The sequence below is a fragment of the Rhinolophus hipposideros genome (genome assembly GCF_964194185.1).
Source record: "Rhinolophus hipposideros genome assembly, chromosome: 9".
Lineage (NCBI taxonomy): Eukaryota > Metazoa > Chordata > Mammalia > Chiroptera > Rhinolophidae > Rhinolophus > Rhinolophus hipposideros.
In genome coordinates this window covers 37,748,108-37,770,685 of record NC_138055.1, presented here as the reverse complement: position 1 = coordinate 37,770,685, position 22,578 = coordinate 37,748,108, and the positions used below count along the sequence as shown (strand labels likewise).

Sequence of the window (22,578 nt, the reverse complement as noted above, 5' to 3'; positions counted from 1 at the left end):
TGTATTTATTTATACCTTACCTAGTTCTGAAAGGAATTTGAGGTTGAATAAGAAATGCACTTGTATAATTAGACTGTTAGAATACAAGATCAAACGCCTGCGATGGAAAAGAATCTGAGTATGCTAAGGGTCGTGGCTAATATTCTTCGTGTTTATCAGTGGTAGCTCTGAACTGCTTGGTAACCAAGAGTGCAAAATAATGGGCAATACAATTAATATCAATACAATTCATGAGTGACCAACATTTTACTGGTGTATAATTCTAAGAGGAATTTATCCAAGGGCATAGGACAGCACGATGGGCGATATTATCTAAATGGTTCTGCAGAACATGCTGAGTAAAAAAAATGCACGTAGCCATTCTTAGCCCTTGGGGATAAATAATGATCAAAACTTCTGAGTTATAATCGAGTGACTATAAATAAACTTGAACAATACAACAGTCATTGTGAAAAGTAGATAGGCAAGGCCACTTCATAGAGTGACTGTGATAACTTAGACACTTTTTAATATGTGCACTTAGTTGGAAAAAAAAAACATTTTTAAAATATCATGAGATTATTTTATCTTATTAAATTACAGAACATAGACTTATCCTAATTGCTCAGCTACATGAAAAACCTGCTGTTATTCTTGGCAATAGATATGTAGAAATATAAGCAATTAAAGGAACTTTGCCTGGAAACTTAACAGAATTGCAAGTTTTCTTCTCTAAAAGAAAGAAGAAAACCAAGATCAGCTATTTTCCCTCAACCAAAAAGGTATTTTTCTATGTTGCTGTCACAAAGCATTTTGAGGTAATAAAATACATACTTCTTAACTAATTTTACTTTGTGCATTTAATTATTCTGCATTTTTTGGCAACCAAGGCAAAAAGAAGAAATACTTAAGTTGCATGATTCTGTATAATGCAAAAAAAATAAAAAAAGAAGAAGAAAATAAAAAAACCAAACCCTATACTTATTATTAAAATTTATTTGTACTTAATTTTACTAGGAAGTTATTGACAGAACCCTGATGTAGTAATATTGATTATTAGTGGTGTGATAGAGCTTTAGATGAGTAGGCCTTCCTCACTAATATAATTTAGTAATAAAGAACACCTATCAGACATCAAAAAAGAACAGCAAAAATCTTAGTTGTATCATGTTGCCATACATTCTCTGTAGTAAGAAAAGGTGAACAGATTTGTAGTTAAAACCATAATGCACTATAAAGACTGGTAATTTTCTACACATACAATTCTGCACATGCATCCAGCATCCTTAGAGCCTTGTGCATAGGAAGTGCTCCCTAAATGTTAAGTCTCATCAGAACTACCTCCATGACTTTCCCCAGCTATATTGATTCTTAAGTCAGTCTTTATTCAATGTGTGTTTTTTGATCACCCACTATAACCAGGTTCTCACTGGTAGGGTAGTGAGCAGACCCAGATCCCTTCCCTCAATGAGCTTACATTCTTATGGGGATGTCTCCCTCCTTACAATCACATTGTTTGTTCCTTTCAGGAGCAGATATTCTACAGACCTCAATTTTGCAATGGATTGGAGTGTATGGGGTATGAAAATGACATATTGTCTCTACTCTTATGGAATTTACTGTTAAGTAAGGGAAAAATAAAAACAAGTACAGCGTGGCAATCCTGTGGCATATCTGGGATGCTCGGGGAGCTCAGGTTAGGAGTGTGTATGGGAAAGTGAGTGTGTGGCAGAGATAGAGAGCCATAGAGAGTCAGAGGAAAAAGAGACATGGATTTTCCTTTGTACTACATCATTCCATCATTTGCTCAGCATTAAAGCAGGCAAATCTGCTTCTCTAAAACCCCCCTAGCCCACTGGCCCAAAACTCTGCTCCATTATAGAAAACTGATGAATAGATTATATGCATCTACTACCTCCAATTCCTCTTTTTCTATTTGCTCTTAAATCCGTTCTTGCCAGGCTTTCCTCCTTGCCATGGCACCAAAACAGGTCGTGGTGAGGCCACCAGTGACTGCCACCTTGCAAAGTCTAATGATTTGCTCTCATTCCTCATTTTATTTGACCTGTCACTAACATTTCACACAATTGGTTGCTCTCTTTTTCTTGAAATAATTTCTTGACTTCTCTTTCCTTCAGCACAATTTCCTGGTCTTTTTGCTTCCTTCCCAGCACCTTCTTCTTGGTTTCCTTGCCTGGTTCCTATTCCTCTCTCCTGCTTCTGTCAGAAGTGCTCTAGTCAGTGTGTTCTTGGACTCATTCCATGGATCTCTTCTCTTCTCAATTGGTAACTCACTCCGTAGATGATTTCATTCAGTCACATGACTTTAAACACCAGCTGTATCATGATAAATCCCAAATTTATATCTCCAGCGTGGGTTTCCAGCTGTGTGTTTGAGATCTCTATTTGAATGTCTTTTTAGCCATCTCACACTTTATCCATAAAGGAACTCCTGACTCTCTTGCAGTCTTTCCAACTTAGATACAAACCCAGAATCTCTGACTCCATAAGCTAAGCTGCTCATCATTACTCTCACCCAAAGCTGGGCCAATGCTCACCTATATGTTCCCATCACACACTTTGTTTACTCTGATCATAGAACATACATCACTGGATTACTGTGGCCTATTGTTTGTCTCCTCCACTGGACTCCAGATTCAGTAAAGGCAGGACTGATTCATGAATGTGTTACCTAGTGCATAGCACTATGTCTACTTTTGATTGAGTGAGTGAGTGAGTACTACAGTTAACAAGTGGTATAGATGACTAGACAGGAAATAGCTTAATATTGGCTGGCGTTACTGTAGGGGGCTTTATGGAGGTGCTAACATTTTAGACGAATCCTACCTATTGATAATATGTAGATAAGTAGCAAAAAGAGAGGATGCATCTCCTCTATCGTAGGGAAAGGATGAGCAGAGGAAGAGGTAACGTTCACCCGATACGTGTGTGAAGGTTAGGTGCTCTGGGACATTCCATCAAGGAGGGAGAAATCAATGTGGTGCAAATGTGGGGGGTAGCAAATATGGAGAGACACATCTTACCAAATTCTGGAGGGCTTCAAGTACCAAAAAATAATTAAGTAGAAATAATTACTGAAATGTGATAGCATAAATTTCTGCTAAATTGTTCCTGAGGGGGCTTAGTTCTTATTTATGCTGCCATAAAATTAATGAGACATTAACGATTTTCTAGGATGCTAAATATAATCACAAAATCAAATGGCACCAAAGTCTGCTTTAATAGATATCCACCAACTCAAAAAACATTATTACAAATCTTAAAAAGATCTTTTTAGTGATTGTACTTTTATTCATGCACTAATTTATACCCTGGCATTATTAAGCAAGTATTTAGAGGGAAATCAATAAAAAACAAACCCATGAGGAAATATAATTAGTAAACACCTAAGCCAATACAAAAACTGTTATGTCAAAGCACTAAGTAAGATTCCGGATATATGTATTTGTGTGTGTGTGTGTGTGTGTGTGTGTGTGTGTGTGTGTGCACCCACGCCCATGTGCTCGCACATGCTTGCATTTATCTGCCTGTGTTTATTGTTTAACTTGTTTTTCCAGCTCAACTATAAATGAAGAAAAGCTAATATATATAGCTGACACTTTACCCTGAAGATGCATTGTAGAAGGATGAGATGGGAGAGGATGACAGGACAGAGGGATCCAGCTAATACTCTTAGTCAATAGATACAGTAATAGAATATTAGGGTGTTGTATGAAAATGCTATTTTTTTATTTAATAGTTGAGAATCTCCTGTAGGCATGTGAGTCTTATAAGTAACGTGATGAGCTTGCTCAGCCTTTGTGTTTTGTGGCTGTTGATGCATTTTGAGTTTCAGAATTACTTATAGAAGCACAGAAAAGTGACAGACCATTGTAACAAAATAATGCTGTAAGATAAACTGTTGAACTAAAAATTGAAGTTTCAGAAAAGGAAATAGTTATCCTTGGTTAGACCAAAAAAGTCCCATTCTATGTCACAACCAAGTGGTTATCTGAAATTATGTAGTAGGGAAAGTTCTGGAAAGTCCCTTGTCAGTATTTATATTATCAATAAAATGATATGAGTTTTAGGGATTTAAAATTGGTTGGTTCAAAAGAGATTGTCTAGAAATCTATTTATTTATCTATCTATCTACCTATCTATCTATCATCTATCATCTATTAATCGTCTACCTACCTACCTACCTACCCATCATCTAACATTTTATCAGCTGTATGAGACCTGTGAAGTGTTTGCAAGTTTGTGTTATTTTTATAAGTTTGCAAACTTTTTGCAAGGGGATGCATAGTAAATATTTTAGACTTTTCGGCTTATATTGTCTATATTGCAAATACTTAACTTACTATTCTACTGAAAAAACAACCATAGACAGTATGTAAACATACTGTATGTAAAATGAGCATGGCTGTGTTAAAATGAAACTTTCTTTAACAAACAGGTGGCAGGCCAGATTTGACCCACGAACCATAGTTTGCCAAACCCTGCTTTAGAAGGTTTTTACAATCTTCACAGTCAGAAGTTTCCCACATTTGAAATATCCTTATGAGTAAGAATTGATAGGTCATTTATTTTTAAGTATTTTTCATGTTGCTATTTATGTTTAATTTACTTTGTATACGCGCGTAACACACATATACACATACAGAGAGACATAATTTAGAGTTTCTGCCTGGATAAAAGAGAACACAGAGATTATTTCTTTCCATTGCTGTGATTCTATGAATTTAGTATTCTGTGAAAAGTAGAAGCCTGATCATACATGAGAATTGACTAACCAATTGACAGGCATTATGTTTATTTACTAGGCTGAGAGTGTGCATGAATCAAGTATAAAATAGGAGTGGGAATGAATCAAGTAGAATAGAAGCAGAACTGGGGACATGAAGGCAGTAGTAACTGCATGAGACAGACTTAGGGTCTAGGTCAGAGGGCAAACTCAAGAAACTGAACTGGGGGAAAAGGTAATTTTCTGCTTGCATCTGATACACAGCTTGGGAAACACTATGTATTAAAATTGAGATCAAAAAGAGTGGTTCTCAAATTGTAGTGTGCATCAAATTCCTGGGCCTTGTCCCCAGAGACTGTACTTGCATAGGCCTGGGGTAGAGTCCAAAATCGCTTTTTACTGTACATTCTGTACATTTTATTCAAGTAGTCTGCAGGCTACAGTTTCAAAAAAGCTACTTCAGACTTTCACCCTCCTCAGCTTCCTTCCCTAATTGTCTGAGAGTCTGATCACCTGACCCACATCCCCTCTTCTCATTTTATTCCCTTCCTTCTCCTTTTTGCTTTCCACCTTCCTGCCATCAGGCTAATCTGATTATCACCTAATTTTCATTTCTGTTAATCCCCGCTTCTCAGAAATTACAGGAATTAATCTCTGCCATTTATCAATCTTTTTAAAAAACAGATCACACTAAAACTAATGAATAAAAACCACAACTTTTTCCTCCTTAGGCGTGCATTCCTTGACCCCATAAAGCAGTGTAAGAATCTGGAGCCTCTTACTGCTTTATGTATAAAGTTCCTAATAAACAAACAATATGAGAGGGCAAGAATGGCTGCGGTGCAAAGGAAGGGGAGAGGGTCAGAGATGAGGCTGAGAAGGTAGGCAAGGTCGGATCCAGAGGGCATGTAGATCTTATTAAGGGTTTGGCCTTTTCCAGGAGCAATGAGAAGTCATCACCACAGCCCTTTCCTAAAGTCCAAGCACCACTTCAGGCCTAGCTGATTTAATGACTAGGAGTGGCATGAGGAGAAGAAGGAGGATGTGAGAGTCTCAGATAACTCTCAGGAATAGAGTAGGTGGGTGCGGAGATGATGGTGCATTTCACAAGAGTGGAGATAGAGAAGGCTTGGAGGTGGAATGAGGAAGGAAGCTTGGTTCTAGATCTTTGGTATTTGAGGAGCTTCTGGGACATTGGTTCAGAGGTGTATAACATGCAGTGAACTGTATGGACTTGTTCTCAGGAAAGAGAACCAGGCTTGGAACATACCATGTTTCCTTGAAAATAAGACCTAACTGGAAAAGAAGCCCTAGCATGCTTTTCGCTCATAATATAAAATAAGCCCTACTGTATTTCCCCGAAAAATAAGACCGGGTCTTATATTAATTTTTGCTCCAAAAGATGCATTAGGGTTTATTTTATATTACGAGCATCCTGAAAAATCATACTAGGGCTTCTTTTCCGGTTAGGTTTTATTTTTGGGGAAACACGGTAGACATACAGAGACATTAGTATGTTGATGCTATTAAAAATGGTGGGTGTAGATGTGGTTTCCCGGGAAAAGAACTGGAATAGGAGGAGTAAAAGATCAAGAATGGAATCCTGAGTAATACCACACTTTAAAGGAAAGGAGGAGAAAGAAAAAGCTATAGAAATGGGTTCAGAATGGGAGGTCTCATGGAATAGAAGATTAAAACAAATTAGGAGAGAGACTCACAAAAAAGAGTGGAAGCAGTGGTCAGTGGAATCAGTGGAATCAGACTCACAAAGAAGAGTGGAATCAGAACTCAATATACATGGTGCAGCCATAAACCTGACCCCAGGATTTGGCACTCATCAGGTCATCAACCATCTTACGAAGAGCAATCCAGACTGAATGGTGGGGGTCCAAAGTGGACTGTAGTGAGACATGGCGCCTGGAGGTTTAGGACCTGAGCAGGGGAGCCACACTCCAAAATGCACATTGGTGTCAGAGAAGCAATGATTCCATGCAGCTCAGCAAAGTTCCTCTTATGATCCTGATTTTAAGCAGAATGAAAGTAAAATATCAGTTCTAAAACCTAGACTGTAGGGAGAATGAGATAAACACTTCCAACTCAGATTGTCTCGCTGTCATTCTGAGCAACTTTGTACCCTCAATTTATACACTGCAGTTCATCTCCAGAATAAGAGGTGTGTGTGTGTGTGTGTGTGTGTGTGTGTGTGTGTGTGTTTTGTTTAAAATCTCCATCCTCCAAGATTTCTTAAGGCCCCTCATATTTATATTCGCTTTCCTCTTAGCACAGCAGCGTTACCAAAAAGCAGTCCCAGTAAAAGGCTAATAGGAAATACTCCAGGTTGCAGTTTGCACAAGCAGATCTTTATTGCCAGACAGGAGGTTTGTTTTAGCTTGTACCCACTCTGCGTAGTGCTCTCTGGTTCTCATCTGGCAGGGTATGCTGTGGGATCACAGCGACAGTGCTAATTAAATGTCAGTGGGCTTGGGAGCTGCCGCAAAGCCCTCATGCTCAGATGGCTGAGACAGAAGCAGGAAGGAGCGAGCAGCACATCAACTTTCCTGCCGCTTATTAGGGTAGGGTAAGGTAGGGCTCACATTCCCGCAACTTTAGTGTTCAGATCCTAAATGGATGCTGCAAGAGGACCTACAGATGAGCTCCAAAAGGAATAAATGAACATATGTCAGTACAGTTTTAATAGAAAACTATTTCTTTGGGCAAATTTTCCTTGTAATTGTTCCCCTTCATCACCCTCTGTTTTATCGACTATAAATATCACTGATTCTTGAAATCCTTCGTATTTAACTTGTTTTTAAGTTGATCACTCCCACGTGTTCAACACTGACACGCACTAAGGGAGAAATTTTCCAATGCCATACATTAAATACACATACCAGGAAAAGATTAATACTTTGGGTACAGGTAGTGACATGCAGTCATACCCTTCCCAGATTCTGAGGGCCCTGACATTTTCCTTTCTTTTGTGTTGCAATCCAAGTTTGCTTTGGCACAGGAAAGCAGTCCTGAGATAATCATATGCCTCTTCCTAGAATTACTCTGAGCTCCCTTTCTCAGTGAGTGCCATGATTCTCTAACCAGTTACCAAGTTAGAAAGCTGGCATTCATCTTGACCCTTCCACCTCCCCCACCCAGACAGCATGTCCCATCAGTTCTGCTTCTGAATGTCTCGGATCTATCTAGTCGTCTCACTCTTACTGCCAGTTTCCTTCTACTGCCATTATCATTTCTTGCCTGGACAACTGAAGCAGCCTCCTGTCTCTTTGCCTCCATTCAAGACCCATTTTAATCCACTTTCCACAGGGAAGTCAGAAAGATTATTCTAAAATGCCATCTGGTGTGTCTGTCTCCTCCTCGCTCAACATTTCAATAGCTTCCAATAGAACAGAGTGTACACTCACTAACAGGGCTTAGGAGACTTTTTATGATTGTGTTCCTGATTACTTTTATCTTTTTCTATTATTTGGGCTCATATTTACCAAGTACGTACTTTGTCTCAGGAGCTGTGTCTCATCTATTCATCACAATACCTCTCTGAGATAAATATTCATAAAGTACTCTTACTAACCTCATTTTGCAGAATACAAAAGTGAAGCTTAGTTAAGCTACATTTCTTGCCCACGGTTGCTGTGTGAACAAGTAGGATAGAAGAGATTTGATCCCAGGTCTGTCCAGAACCTGTGATGCTAACCATTGTACAATCCCACTCTCTAGCCATCTTTGTCCTCATTTCGCTTCTGTAATGAAATGTTCCAGAGTCTGCCCACATCTTTCACTACCACCTGGTCCAAAACCACCATCGTCTCTCACCTGGATTATTTCAATAGGCATCTAACTGTTCTTCCCACTTTCATTCACCTGTGCATTCCTTAGTGTCTTTTCTAACCCAGCAGCTGCACTGAACCCTTAAAGGCATAATACAGATTGTGTCACCACTCTGCCTAAATAATACTTCAAGCTTTTGAGCAAAAGTCAAATCTTGGCATTGGCTTCAAAAGCCTTCCGATATGACCCCCTCCCCCTGCCCCCTCTACCCACCTTTCTGGCCACCTTCCTCCTTATCTGCTCAAGCCACCCTGTTCTCATGGCTCTGCTTTGAAGCCAACAAACATAATTCTGCTTTGTTTCTTTGAACTGCTGTTTCTTCTGCTTTTTAAGTTTCTGTTACAATGGACTCTGACCATTTGATTTCAAATGGCAGCCTCCATCCCCCTAAGCTCATTACTCCAATCTTCTGTTTTGTTTTCTTCATAGCACTTTCCCATTTTGATAGACCATGTATTTGTTTATTTATTGCCCATTACCAGAAGGTCAACTCCATAAGAACAGAAGATTTGTCTGTTTTGTTCACTATTACAACCCCAATGCCTAGAGAATTACTGGGCACACACCAGAGGAGAGGTTTATCATTAAGTATTTTAGAATGAACATACAAGGAATACACGAAGCATGATTGCTTAAGTTACAAGGAGAATTTTTGTTTGATTTGGATTGGGATAAGTGGGACTTTATGTTATTTTAACATACTTAATGGGTCTGACAATACTGTTTCCTATATGGATGATTCATCATATAATACCAAAGAAGCTTATAATGCAGGCAATAACTTTGTCTGTAATATCTATATGTTTGTATTGAATACTTGTATCTTGAAATGACGTCTCTACCAGTTAGTGATAATATTTTTTAAGAAAGGAGAACAAGGTGTTCTAAATGACTTTGCCTCTCAATTTTTTCCTCCCTTCTTCTCTCTTTTTTGTATGCTCTTCCTTTGTCTTTTTATTTACAACCTGGGTAATTTAACTTCTGAATGACTAGGTAACATTTAAAAGGGTGTTGGATGTCACTGAATGAACAAGTAACAAAATACATGTTGAAAATTCTTTGTCTCTTTTCAGTTTGATTCAACTGATCTGAATCCTTACTTAGAGTTGAAATTCACCTTGCCACCTCTTTTCCTCCTTTATTAGGTTTGCCTTTGAAATGTAGAAGTTCACTTGAGCAATAATTCTCTCACTTTGAGAACCACTCTAACAAAAGCTGGCCTTTTTTTTTCCTACAGGCAGCTGTCGATGAGACCGTTAAACATAGAGACAGGACTAGCATATTTCTCAGTCTGATGTAACTCAGAAATAGAAAGCTGCAGAAACCTGAAGTTGAAATGCTTTCAAGCAATTGAGCTTCAAGTTCCTGAAAATTATCTCACAGTGCTTCTTCTCAATTCCCTGTATCCCACCCCCGATTTTGCATCTGGCTAATTTGTGCGCTTCAGATTGTATCCCTGAGCACACTGGCAGTGTGAGAACTGTTGTGGAACTCATCATTATAATTCCAGGCCTTTAATTAACTCACTTAAAAGTGGCTTTGTCAAGACTAGGAGTTAGAGAAAAGCAATTGACTCATTCTTAGAATTGGCATTTCATAGAGGAGAGTGGCATAGTAATACTGTGTTCTCACTAAGCCTGGTTGGTTCAGAAACTTAAGGAGCATTAGGAGCGCAAATCCTCCAGTAATTCTTTTTGATGCAATATTGTAGGTATCATTGTTATTTCACAGCTAGGACCTGTAGACATAAAAAGGTCAAGTGATTGGTACGTGTTCCCATAAAGTCAGTGGCAAAACCAGAGAGAGTCCCTCGGTGTGGATAATAAGCCCACTCACTCCAACAGTTACTTGAAGAGCAAGGACTCTCTTAAGTTTTTCCCAGTCAGCCACAAGACCTATTTTAATATGGCCATAGGTCTCATAAACATGGCTTTCTGCACTGCTTGGTACTACCTTGGAAAAAAACATCATCACTAGACACAGTGAAAGAATCAGGATGCTTCTGAGGAGATAAGCAATGCTATAATGTCTAACGTCTTTATGTTGTAAATGACTAATTACTTTATTCCAGAAATAGAAATTAAAGCATCTCTCAAACTGTAATTCAACAATTTCTAAAAAATCAATCTCCTTTGGAAAATTAAACACATTTCCCATTAAAAACTGAACAAACAAACAGAAACAGTCTATGCCATTCATCCATCCATCCACTCAGTAAGTATTTATGAAGGAGCTGTTCTGTGTTGGACACTGTTCTAGCTGCACGGGACACAACAGTGAACGAAATAAAATTTCTGTCCGCCTCGGACTAATATTCTAGGTGAGGGAGATACATTAAAATCAAATAAATAATTCACAATCACATATCATGATGTTAATTATTATGGAGAAGAATCCTTCTATTCTTTTAGTGTTTTCCAAACGATATTTAAAAATCACTAAGGAGGGGGACATGATGGTAAATATCCAGAAAATTCATTTCTAGATGCTTGAAAAAGCTACTATATTCTCTCTGGTTCTGAAGAAGTACATTACTTCCTTTATGGCAATAGTGAGATCTAGAAATTCCAAAGGCTTGTCTTTATTTGTATCAAAAAGAAATAGGGTCTGAAAAAATTTCTCTCTGGCATCAATTGTACGAAATAAAAGCAAATACTCCAAGTGTACATCATTTTAAGGTTTCCTAGAGATCAGTTGCTCCTTCTTTTCCTTTTATTTATTAATTTTTAATTAAATTTATTGGAGTGACATTGGTTAATAAAATTACATAAGTTTCAAGTGTGCATTTCTATAATACATCATTTATGTATTGCATTTCTACCTTTTTCTGATTAATGTGTATCTGTATTTTGGATAACCCCGTTAAACATGTAGAATTAGTTTCTTTTCTTGCTTCTCATCCTGAAATATTTTGTTTTGAATAGAACACTGCAACAATGATTAATAAAGAATATTTTTGTGGAATATTGATTTCAGATAAGATGACCCACTTACATACAATTTATTTTCATGCAGTTTTAGTCATTCAGAAAATAGTGATATATATTCTTACATTGATATCAGAAACAATTAAGCATTATACTTCATTCGATTTTGCATAAAAATGTAAAATGTCAGTTATTTTAGCTTAAAATTATAAATTCTTAATTAAATACTTACATAATTTCTGATGTATTAAAGTAAAAGAAATATGACTTGTTTTAGTTGAAAAAATGGAAATGAAGAAGAAATGTAACTTAAATAATTGTACGGAAAAAGCTTACTTTGGAAAGTAATTTTGTTCGTCTCTATTTTCATGAAGTAAACTTATCTAATTTTATAAACTAATATATTTATTATAATAATTATGTAAATCTTATAGACTAATATTTTTTACTGCAGTGGGATTTTAGTATAGAAATCTTTTTAAAAGAGCAAAGTCAGCTCAGAAATTGGAATCTATGAGTGATAAATGACCAGTTTTAAAAAATTAAATGGAATATTTTTATATGTCTGATCTCAATTTCAATTTTTTTGAAAATTTTATTCAGTAAATTATTTACTATTATCATGAGTGTCTAAATGCTTACATTTTTCTTGTAGGTTTTTAAAGGAAAAACTCCTTTAAAAACAGTTGCTTCTTTTATGTTTAGTTTTAGATTTTTTAAAAAAGTGGATTTCCTCTCAAGAATCTAAATGGGTCCTGATTATAAAATCTATTAGGATAGGTTTTAAGTGTATACTTTACTAATCATTGTCACCCCAATAAACTTTAATTAAAAAAATTGCAGTTTTACCTTTCCTAAGAAAGGAAAATTGCAATGTTGAATAAAAAATTTGTAAAACTAAAAAAAAAACTATTGAATAATGGTTGTCAATTGGTAGCAGGTTGCAATGCTCACAGGGCTTGTTAAAACAGGTTGCTGGGCTCCACACCCAGTTTCCAATTCTGAAGGTCTGAGATGGGCCCAAGAATTTGCTTTTCTAACAAATTCCCAGATGAGGCTGATGAGCTGGTCCAGGGACCAAGTTTTGAGAAACTTCATATTATGATGAATATTAGCAATCAGTAGGAAAGTTAGATTCTTCCTCACAGCACTTTGTAATGCTTTATGTCTAGACCATAGTACAAAGATAATTTACTACCTTAAATCATTTAAAAATGCATTGTTTCTTGCCATTTATTGTTTTTTCCCCTCCTGCTTTGCCCTGCTTCAAAGGTTGAGTTATCATTTATTATAATCACTAAATGTCTTTTATTGATTTTATTGTAATTTCAGAGAGACCCTAATCAATGAGTCTAGAGCATCTGAAAATTAGTTTTTCTTAAAATTTTTTTGTGAATTTCTTGTCATTTTGCACATATCTTTGTCTTAGTTTGGCCACCATTGTAATAGAAATAGGAATCATAAAGAATTTATTGGAGATATTAGATAAGTAAAACCTATGTTTTTTAAACTCCTTGTATAAAGATGCTATCGTGAAGGGTAATGCTGGTGTTCTATGGTCCCTCTATCAGTCCTGTTGGGGAAAGGAAGAGGCCAGTTCCTTACTTCCCTCCAGTTGCTTGTGTTTGGTGGGGATGAGAGAAAACAGCCTTGAAGTCCCATGCTTTCCTTGGGGTTTGTGGTCCTGTGGTCTGATGGTCCACGAATCTTCCACAGCTACTTTGCAGGGTGCTCAGGAGTTTGTTTGTTCTCTTTCCCAGGTTTGCCAAATGGTATTTCTCAGAATGAACACCCTCTATTCTGTTTCCTCCTCGTTGTCAGCCTTCCTCTTGGCCTCACTTTGTTTGGGGCTTTCTCTTTGGATTCTCAAGAGACTATTTTGGAAGTCAGGAAAAATGAACATTGTTTCTTTCTCCTTCCATCTGGTTTCAATCCAAATTCTGCTCAAGACAATATGGGCAACTGTATTTGGCTAGGGAAAAAGGAAGTCTGGAAAACAGAAAAAAAACAAACAAACAAGAATTCACTTTTTTTTTTTTTTTTTTTTTTTAGTAACGTTACATAGATTTCAGGTGTACAATTCTGTAATACATCATCTGTATCTTACATTGTATGTTCACCACCCAGAGTCAGTAAGGATTAACTTTTTAAGACAGATTTGTTACCTTTTCCAACTAATCTATTCCATTACACCAGTGGAGAATCAGTACTTTCATTGCTTTCCATAGCCTATCTATTATAATCTTCCACCTTTCCTCTCCCCTCACTTTGCCCCTCCCCCAACTTGCTAATGTGCTCACTCCTGTCTTTTGGAAAATACCACCATTTCCACCTTGAGAAACTAGCTCTTCATTATTTAACCTCAGATTTAAGCTGAGGGGGTTTTCTGACGCCTTGATTCTGCTGACTGAAGTGGAAAGGATGTGCTCCTCTCTACTAGGAATGCCTGAAGCTGATTTCTTTCTAATGTGTCTAAGTGCAAATATCCCTGCCACAGTGAATAATTTCTTGCTGAGACCACATGCCTGAACTGTCTCATGTGAAAAAGCCTTTTCTTCTTCTTAACATGACTTTGACCCTACTCCTAACAGAATAGTTCTGGTATCAGTATTCTAGTGGAACAATTATTTCTTCTTTAGGCTATTTTCTTTATAAAGGACCTCACAGTACTAAGAGTAGCTCTGGACAGATGACATCATGAAAGTACTGATTCCCAAATGGATTCTCCCTAATCCCTACATTCCTTTTCTAATAGAAGGGAAAAGATAGGTAATAAGATCTCAGTTTATCTTGCCACAGTTAAGAGAAAAGATTCCTTCATAGTTTGTATTTGTATTAGCTTCCGCAATACATTGAACATTTGTGTTTCCCCTAAATACATATTGTGAATCCAAATGCCCAGTGTGATGGTGTTTGGAGGTGGGATTTTGGGGAGGTGATTAGATCTTGATGGTGGAGCCCTCATGAATAGGATTGGTGCCCTTATAAAAGAGGCTGGAGGGAGATCCCTTGTTCCTTTCGCCAGTGAGGCTATAATGAGAAGACATCTTTCCATGAGGAAGGAGTCCTTCCCAGATACCAAGTCTTGCCAGTGTCTTGATCTTGGACTTCCCAACCTCCAGAAATGTGAGCAATAAATTTCTGTGATTTATAAGCCACTCAGTCTAGGGTATTTTTTGTTACAGCAGCCCAAACAGACTAAGACAGCTTCCTAGGGCTGCCATAACAAATCACCACAAACTTAGTAGCTTAAAGCAGCAGACTTTTTTTCTCTCACAGTTCTGGGGGCTGAACGTCCTAAATGACAGTGTCCGCAGGGCCATGCTCTCTCTGAAGGTTCTAGGGTAGCACCCTTTCCCACCTCTTCTTAGCTTCGGGGGGTTGCCGACACTCTTTGGTGTTCCTTGGCTTGCGTCACTCCAATCTCTCCTGTCATCGAATGTTATTTTCCTTGTGTGTATGTGTCGGTGTCCAAATTTCCCTCTTTTAGGACATTAGCCCACATTAATCCACTATGACCTCATGTTAACTTGATTCCATCTGCAAAGACCCTATTTCCAAATAAGGTCACATTCACAGGTACTGGGGTTAGAATCATTTTTGCTGGACACTATTCAACCCACAGTGTTATTTTCTACTCAGACACCTCACATAGCATTTAGTATGGCTCCAAATTCTTGTCCTGTCTTCCATTCCCCATTCTCTGTAACTTTGTTCCTGCAGATCCCCCTCTATGCAGAATGGCTTTCTCCTGCCATCCACTCCTTCCTTTTCCTACCTATGGACATTTTACCCATACTTTAAAACTGTTATTAGGTGCATTGCTTGCATGATTCTTTTTCTAAAGCCATCAAACAAATATGAGTCTCCATGTATTTCTGCCCTTATTTTGCCTCATGTTAATTTCATTTCTATAATTGTTTTAATTCCTCCAACTAGAAAGTAGGTTGCTTAAAAGAAGAAAGTTTACTTCTCTCTATAATCCCACAGTAATATTGTGCTTTGCACATAAGATCTCAAAAATAGAGAAAATAGATGTTTTGAAAATACAGGGCTTGCATATTTTAAGCATGTTAGAATATGTAAAACCTTCATTTGTATACTCTGCAGCAGATTTCTCTCGCTTCAAACAAGAGTGTTTGGTATAAAAGCATTGTACAATTATTAACCTAAACATATAAGGCAACTGTATTCTGCCTTCAGGTTCCAGCTCACTTTGTAATCTTTGGAAAGGCAGTTGCCGTGTCAGTTTTACCAATTAATAAAAGTAGAACTCACGTAAAAAAATTCACAGATAAATGCCGAAGAATAATTATTGTTGAATATCATTCAAGTGCAATTGCTTGGTTTTTTTTACTCCATCCTTACTTGGACCTAAATAGAAATGGACATTAAAATCCTAATGATAAGAAGATAAATGTGAAATAGTTCAGTAAGGGATGTTACTAAAAGTGAAAAGCCTATGTCTGTCTTCTTTATTCCCCAATCTTGGTTTTAAAAACCTGCGTGAGGTTAGTCAAAGACCCTGCTGTAGGTTATATGTGTTTACTAGAAGGTTTGTGTGTGTTTATTAAACTGTATTAAAATTACGCGATGGGAACCACTTTGAGCACCTCTTGTAACTGCAGACGTCAAATGTGACTTGTTTTCATCTTTTGTTATCAGTATATATTGAGTATTACAATTTTAATAGAGTTTTCCATCCTTAAAATGTGTATACACTTTTGGCACCCTCTGTATATATGCATATATATATATATATATATATATATATATATATATATATATGATTCCTTTTAGTGCTTTTTAAATTACAAATGTAATTTAATTTAAATTACAAATGTATTTAAATTACAAATGTGGCATGGTTAATCATGATTTTCCTTTTCTTCTTTTTAACACATAATGAAGGAATCCCTAGCCTTTCTTGGCAGTCTTTCTCTGTGGGGGATATGTTTTTATTCTTTTATAAGGCTAACTATTCACCAATGCTTTTGATCCCTTCCTCACTAATACATATGCATATATCTCCTCATGTATTACATTGCATTTTGTTTTAAAACTTTGATATTATGGTAAATGATAAATGATGCCAGGGCTAGTTTTCCTGTTTGTATTAATGAACTAAAAAGGTATTGATAACATTATTTTGGCACCACTTATTAAGTAGGTATGACAAATTAGGCACCATGTCCACACAGCATAAAACACAATTGGTACTATTTTGCCTGATGAAAGATTGTTGTGGATTACAAGTGTTTCTAGGACCCAGAGATTTACCACCTGTGACGTTATTCCCTTTTAGAACACAGCCCGTTTCAGACTCTCAATATTACTAATATCGGTTGTTGGTTGATTTTTCAGACCATGTTGTGTAGTGACATCAGCTAATTTCACGAACTGCTTGCTGTGAGGGTCTCTGTCAGGGAAAGTTGGATGGCTGTCCTTCATTAGCTGTCCATCAGTTTTTAATTAGGATTTAAATTAGATTTCTTACTGTGATGGCTCTCCACAGATGTGCTCTACTTGTCCAGAAACATACCAAGTGTTTTCACCATAGGTTTCCAGAGCACTTAATAATAAATGATGCTATAGCATCTTTAGATTCTGGGTTTTTTTTTCTTTATTTATGTCATGTAAAAGGTATATGTGAGGGAATAGTAGACAAAATATATCTATAGAGCCTATCACTAAGAAACAACAGATGTCTTCGGTTGGCAGTGCGGCCATTCTACATAATATTTTTAGTAGAATTGCATATATTGGGGACTAAATATTTAAAAACTATTGCAGCTATGTTAATTGATCCCTGAGAAGTTGTACTGTACTTATAGTGAACTGATAATTTGGACCAAGAGAGCTCTATGTTGATACCAGTCATTTTCATGTATTTCAGAATCATGGAGATATTTTTTACTTTTTTTGTGTTTTGTCTATGTAATCTGGATGCTATCCTTGCTTCATATAGAGCTCCATTCAACCTGGTCCTTCCCTCTCCAAATAACTTACAGTCTAGCAGAAGGGATAGAAGTACACGAATAACTATGAAACAAGAAAATAAATATTTTATTTCTGCAAACACTGGAATTCTACCATCATCTAATGTCTAATCAGATTTATTTGGCCTTTCTCTTTTATCAAGGAGGATAATTCACTGAGATTTAAGAGTCCTTGACCACACAAATACATAATGAATATTAAGAATTAACCCACTTCTTTGTTGATTCAGCAAATATTTATTGAGTCTATTTAATGTACCAAGTTCTGTTTTTGTGTCTGAGAATACAGAGGTAAGACCAGGCCCTTTTCCTTGAGGATGTCACAGCCACTGGAGAGAAGTAATAGTTGATAAGATACAATATGAGAAATTTTACTATCTAGATATGTATAGGGCACTATTTGAACACAGAGTAAGGAAAAGCAAACTAGGGTACTTGTCAGGAAAGGGTCTTAGTTACAAAGAATATAAAAGACATCCAGATAGAAAAAAATGGTGTAGTATTTTCTATTTGGTTTTATTATTATATATATTTAAAATTTTCCAAGAAATGTAGAGATTATTTATATAATTATGAATGAAAATATTGTTTTAAATGTTTGAACATATGAAGGGAATCCTAGGCATTTTTTAAAGTGCCTTTTAAAGTGCTGCTTACGTGTGATAAGACAAGACAAAACATAGAATTATCTCACTAAGACTACAGGAAAGGTAGAAGACCTGATATGTTAAGCAGGATATACTAAATGAAAATTGTTTATACATATTTGCATTATTAATTATGTCACATAAAATAGCATGATTGGTTTCTTAAAATAATTATAGTAATTTTTGACCCTGTGACTTTAAAGTGACTTTAAAGAAGTAAAAACTATTTAATAAATAAGTTTATAAAAATTATTGAAATTATTGTCTCACCTTGGAAAGCTATCCTTTATGTAAGACTGAAGAGTTCTGATAGTTATATTCAATTTATTAAACAAATATGCATTGAGCATCTACTATAGGCCAGACACTGGTTTAAGCATTGGAAATACAGCAGTGAACAAAACAGATGAAAATCTGTGTCCTCTAAGAAATAAGCTTGCTTTCTTATAGGGGGAGATAAAGAGATTGATTATAAAATGTGGTAGGTCAGATCATTACTATATACTATGGGGAAAAATAGAGCAAGAAATGGTGTTAGATGTGTTAGACGGGATGACTGAGTTGATATTTTAAAGTGTGGTCATTGATAAGACAGTATTTGAAAGGAGCCCAGAAGTAGGTCAGGAAGCAAGCCATGTGGGTATCTCGAGGAAGAGAATCCAGGCAAAGGACTGAGGTGGAAACATGCTTCTCAGGTTGAAGGAACAGTCGGGAGCCAGTGTGGCTGGGGCTGTGGGGTTCTAGGAGAAGAGTTCACAAATGTAGCGGGGCCAGAGTCTGGAGTCCTCACTGGCTGTCACTCTAAATGAGGCGGCAGGGTTCAGAAGAGAGTTTTGAGCTAAGAGGCATGATCTGATCGAAAGGATGATTCCAGCTCCTCTTTGTGTTAAGGCTAGGTACTAGAGAACAATGATAGAGGTGGGAGAACAGTGAAAAGGCTTCTGCAGTATTCTGGGTGGCTCAGACCAGCGTGGTAGTGGAAGTGTGAGAAGCAATTAAATGATTGACATAGGGAAACCTATGTCACCTAAAACTTGATCATTACTAATCTATCACCGCTCCCTACACTTTGTCAATAAGCTCCATTTCACGTATCTCACTCTGGTTAAACCTTCCTAACTAGCACTTCTTTCACTTCTTCTAGCACCTCAACTCCAACACATTTTCCCCCCCTTCCCTTATAAACTCCAATTCATTTATCCTACTACCTTTTCATTGTCCTTCCTGGCTTCATTTCCTTCCCTTTTCAGCTTACACTCTATGGTCCCATTTAAATTCCTTGAATAGACACTTAGTTTCCACGTGTCTCTTTCTTTGTGTGTTTTTGACCTCACCCTGCAAAACCACAAATCTCATTAATTATGAGTCTGCCTACTGCATGCCTGGAACCAGACAGCTGAACCTCCCTGGAGAAACACACATAAACATGCTTACTGGCCTCATTCACCGCTGGCCTCACAAACATGTTTACTGGCCCTTCCTTGGTGAATTTGTTTCTACGGCAAGTCCTTCCATTTATACACTGTATCATTCCATTCTCACATAGTCCAGATGTTGCTCTAGCAAACATTTCATTTCTCTCAAAATCAAACAAACATTATGTTATATACTCATCTTTTTACCTTATCCATTTTTCTAGCTACCACCCTAGTTTTTGGCTCGCCCTTACAGCATTACTTTTTAGGAGTTGCCTGCTCTCATTGTTTATACTTCCTCTCCTCCCATTCTTATTTAATCTCACTAGGTTAGGCTCCATCACTCCCTGAAACAGCTGTTTTCAGGGTTACCAGTAACTTCCAAGCTGCTAAACCCAATGACCACTTCCCAGTCCTCCTTTGGTTGGACTGTCAGCAACACCTGATGAGGTGCCACTCCCACCATCTTGAAGTTCTTTCTTTAGTTGCCAGGTTTGTTTCACAAACCAGTAAAACAAACCTGGTTTCACTGGTTTGTTCCTACACCTCGCTGGCCCTCACTTGCTCAGTCTTCTTTGATGATACCTCTCATCTTCCTAACCTGTATTGAAATTCCTTGGTTCTGTTTTCTCTAAACTCACTTTTAGATGATTTCATTAAGGTTCATGATTTTAAATAGCAGCCGTACACTGATGATCCCTAAAGGTATATATTTCCAGCCCCAACCTCTGCCCAGAACTCCTCACAAACATATCCAACAGCCTCTGGTCATCTCCTTTTGAATGATGTCTAAAGCTTCATGTGTCCAAAACCAGAGACCTGATTTGCTCCCCCTAAATATGTTTCTCCTGCATTTCTCCTTAGTAAAAGGCATGTCTAAACTTTCAGTTGCTCAGGTTAATAATTTGAGAGTCATTGCTAACTCCTCTCTTTCTTTCATGCCCCAGATCCAATCTGTAGACAAATCATGCCAGTTTTACCTTCAAGAACTGGCACTTCTTAAAACGTATGCTAAAGTTTCTAAATGACTAGAATAATTTTAGTTTGAAAGGCATTTAGAGTTTTAGAAACACCTGCAAGTCACAACAAGTTTCGTGACTATAGTTTTTAATAAAAATCTGTATAATTCATATTTAGTCAAAAATAAAATGTCGACAAAAACAGGAAATGGTTTTCTTGAGTGATTTATAAATATTCCTAAAAGTCAATTCTAAAATAATAGTTTCAAAAATGATTTGCTCCAGAGCAGCATCCATTGAATAAATATTTAATTTACCAAATTATCACTTATAAGGATGGTGTTTATTTGGTTTTTATAGGTACTGGATTATTGTTTAAAATTCATCTCTATTCTTTATAATTATAATTTGAATTAACATCCTATGAATAATACAAAGACTTATTTATTGCTCTGTAATGTTGATAAGAATACTGACTCTGGAACCAAACTGCTTGAGTTCAGTACTGGCTCTCATTTTCTGACTATGTTATCACAGGCAAGTCCCTTAAATACTCGGTGCCTCAGTTTTCCCTACTGTAAAATGGGGCTAATAAGAGTGCCTACCCCAGGATTTCTTAGCTGGGTCAAATGAGATTTTGTACGTAAGTGTTTAGGACAGCACCTGGCACAGAGTAAGAGGTAGAAAGTGTGATAGGAATAAAAGAAATATGTGGACATCCATTGTTACTAGGAAAGCTTGAGGATCGTGAAGCATAAGTAAGATAACCAAAAGGTTAAAGACATTACAAGGTTTTCAGGAATTGTTTAAGATAATCATAAAATAGAGAATGAAGGCAATATGTATTAGTTACCTACAAAGTGAGAGAACTAGTCAACAAATGCCATAGACATTCAAATGAGAGAGAAAGATTACTTCTATCAACAGTGGTTTATAATTTATGATGAGATTTTTGTTTTTTAAATGTCCAGTTTAAATTACCATAAAACTGAGATAGGTACCCATAAAGTACCAATTTTGATGTATGAATATGCAGAAGTATAGGACTTTAGTATGAATTCCTAATGTAGAGCTTTGATTACATGCCATAAGAGAAACTGTTCTGAAATATAGATACCTATTTATGTGTACATAGGAAGCTGCCATTTGTATTGGTACCATACCCACTGGCCTGTTGCAATGGTTCATCGAGTTGTTTTATATGTGTATGTAGTTTCAATTTATTATAGGTAATATCAATTATATATCACTTGGCTTTTCTTCTTCCTGGCACAATTATTCATTTACAGGAGATATAAATGTAATCAACATAGGTTAATTGAGCACCTACTCTGAACAAGACAGTCTTCTCATGCTAAAAACATATGTATTTCCAAATGAAAGTATAAGATTGATGTAGTAATAGCTGATACTTGTGATTTCATTATTTATGCCTTTCAAATAGACATGTATTCCTGAAATGTAATTAATTGCCATTATCCCCAGAACTGTGAAGCTGTGTGTACAACTGGACAAAGTAATTTCAAAGTTTATTTCCAGAAAAGGGGAAAAATATCTAAAACTTTTTCCCCTTTTTCCCTCCAGTTGGCCCGCCACAACAAATTGTTACAGCAGATGCTTAAACCAGGATCAGATCCAGAAGATGGAGATGAAGCCTTAAAATATTATGCTAACCACACCGCACAGATCGAGGTAACCAGCTATCATTTCTTGAAAGGAACCAACTGTGAAAAGATATGTTTACTCTCTATTTCAGACCATTTTTATAATTGTGTCCTAGAACAACGAAGCAGAATTGAGTGATTTAAACTGTAAAAGTATATACTGAAAGATGAAATGTGAGGAGTGGTCTATAAGAAATTGAGGTGCACATTTTTCAAAATTATTTATTTTTTGACCTGAACTGTATGTAAGTTTTCTTTTGTAATTAATATGGTAATTTTTGTTTTGGTCATAGAAGCAATCATTGCAGAGCAATGGTGTTTTAGAGAAAAGATTATTATAATACAACTGTCATTCAAGAAAAGGTTCCTTTTTCAAAAATTATAGAAGGCTTATTAAAATA

General features: G+C 36.7%; 1 protein-coding gene across 5 annotated transcripts in view; it reads left to right on the top strand.

Moving 5' to 3' along the window:
- ITPR2 (inositol 1,4,5-trisphosphate receptor type 2) overlaps nt 1–22,578 on the top strand; it is a 438,931-nt gene that overhangs the window by 319,970 nt on the left and 96,383 nt on the right. For all 5 annotated transcript variants that reach the window (XM_081060952.1, XM_081060953.1, XM_081060954.1 and 2 more), the window contains one exon: nt 22,098–22,205. In XM_081060952.1, the coding sequence (XP_080917078.1) occupies nt 22,098–22,205 (108 nt within the window). The remainder of the gene's footprint in view (nt 1–22,097; nt 22,206–22,578) is intronic.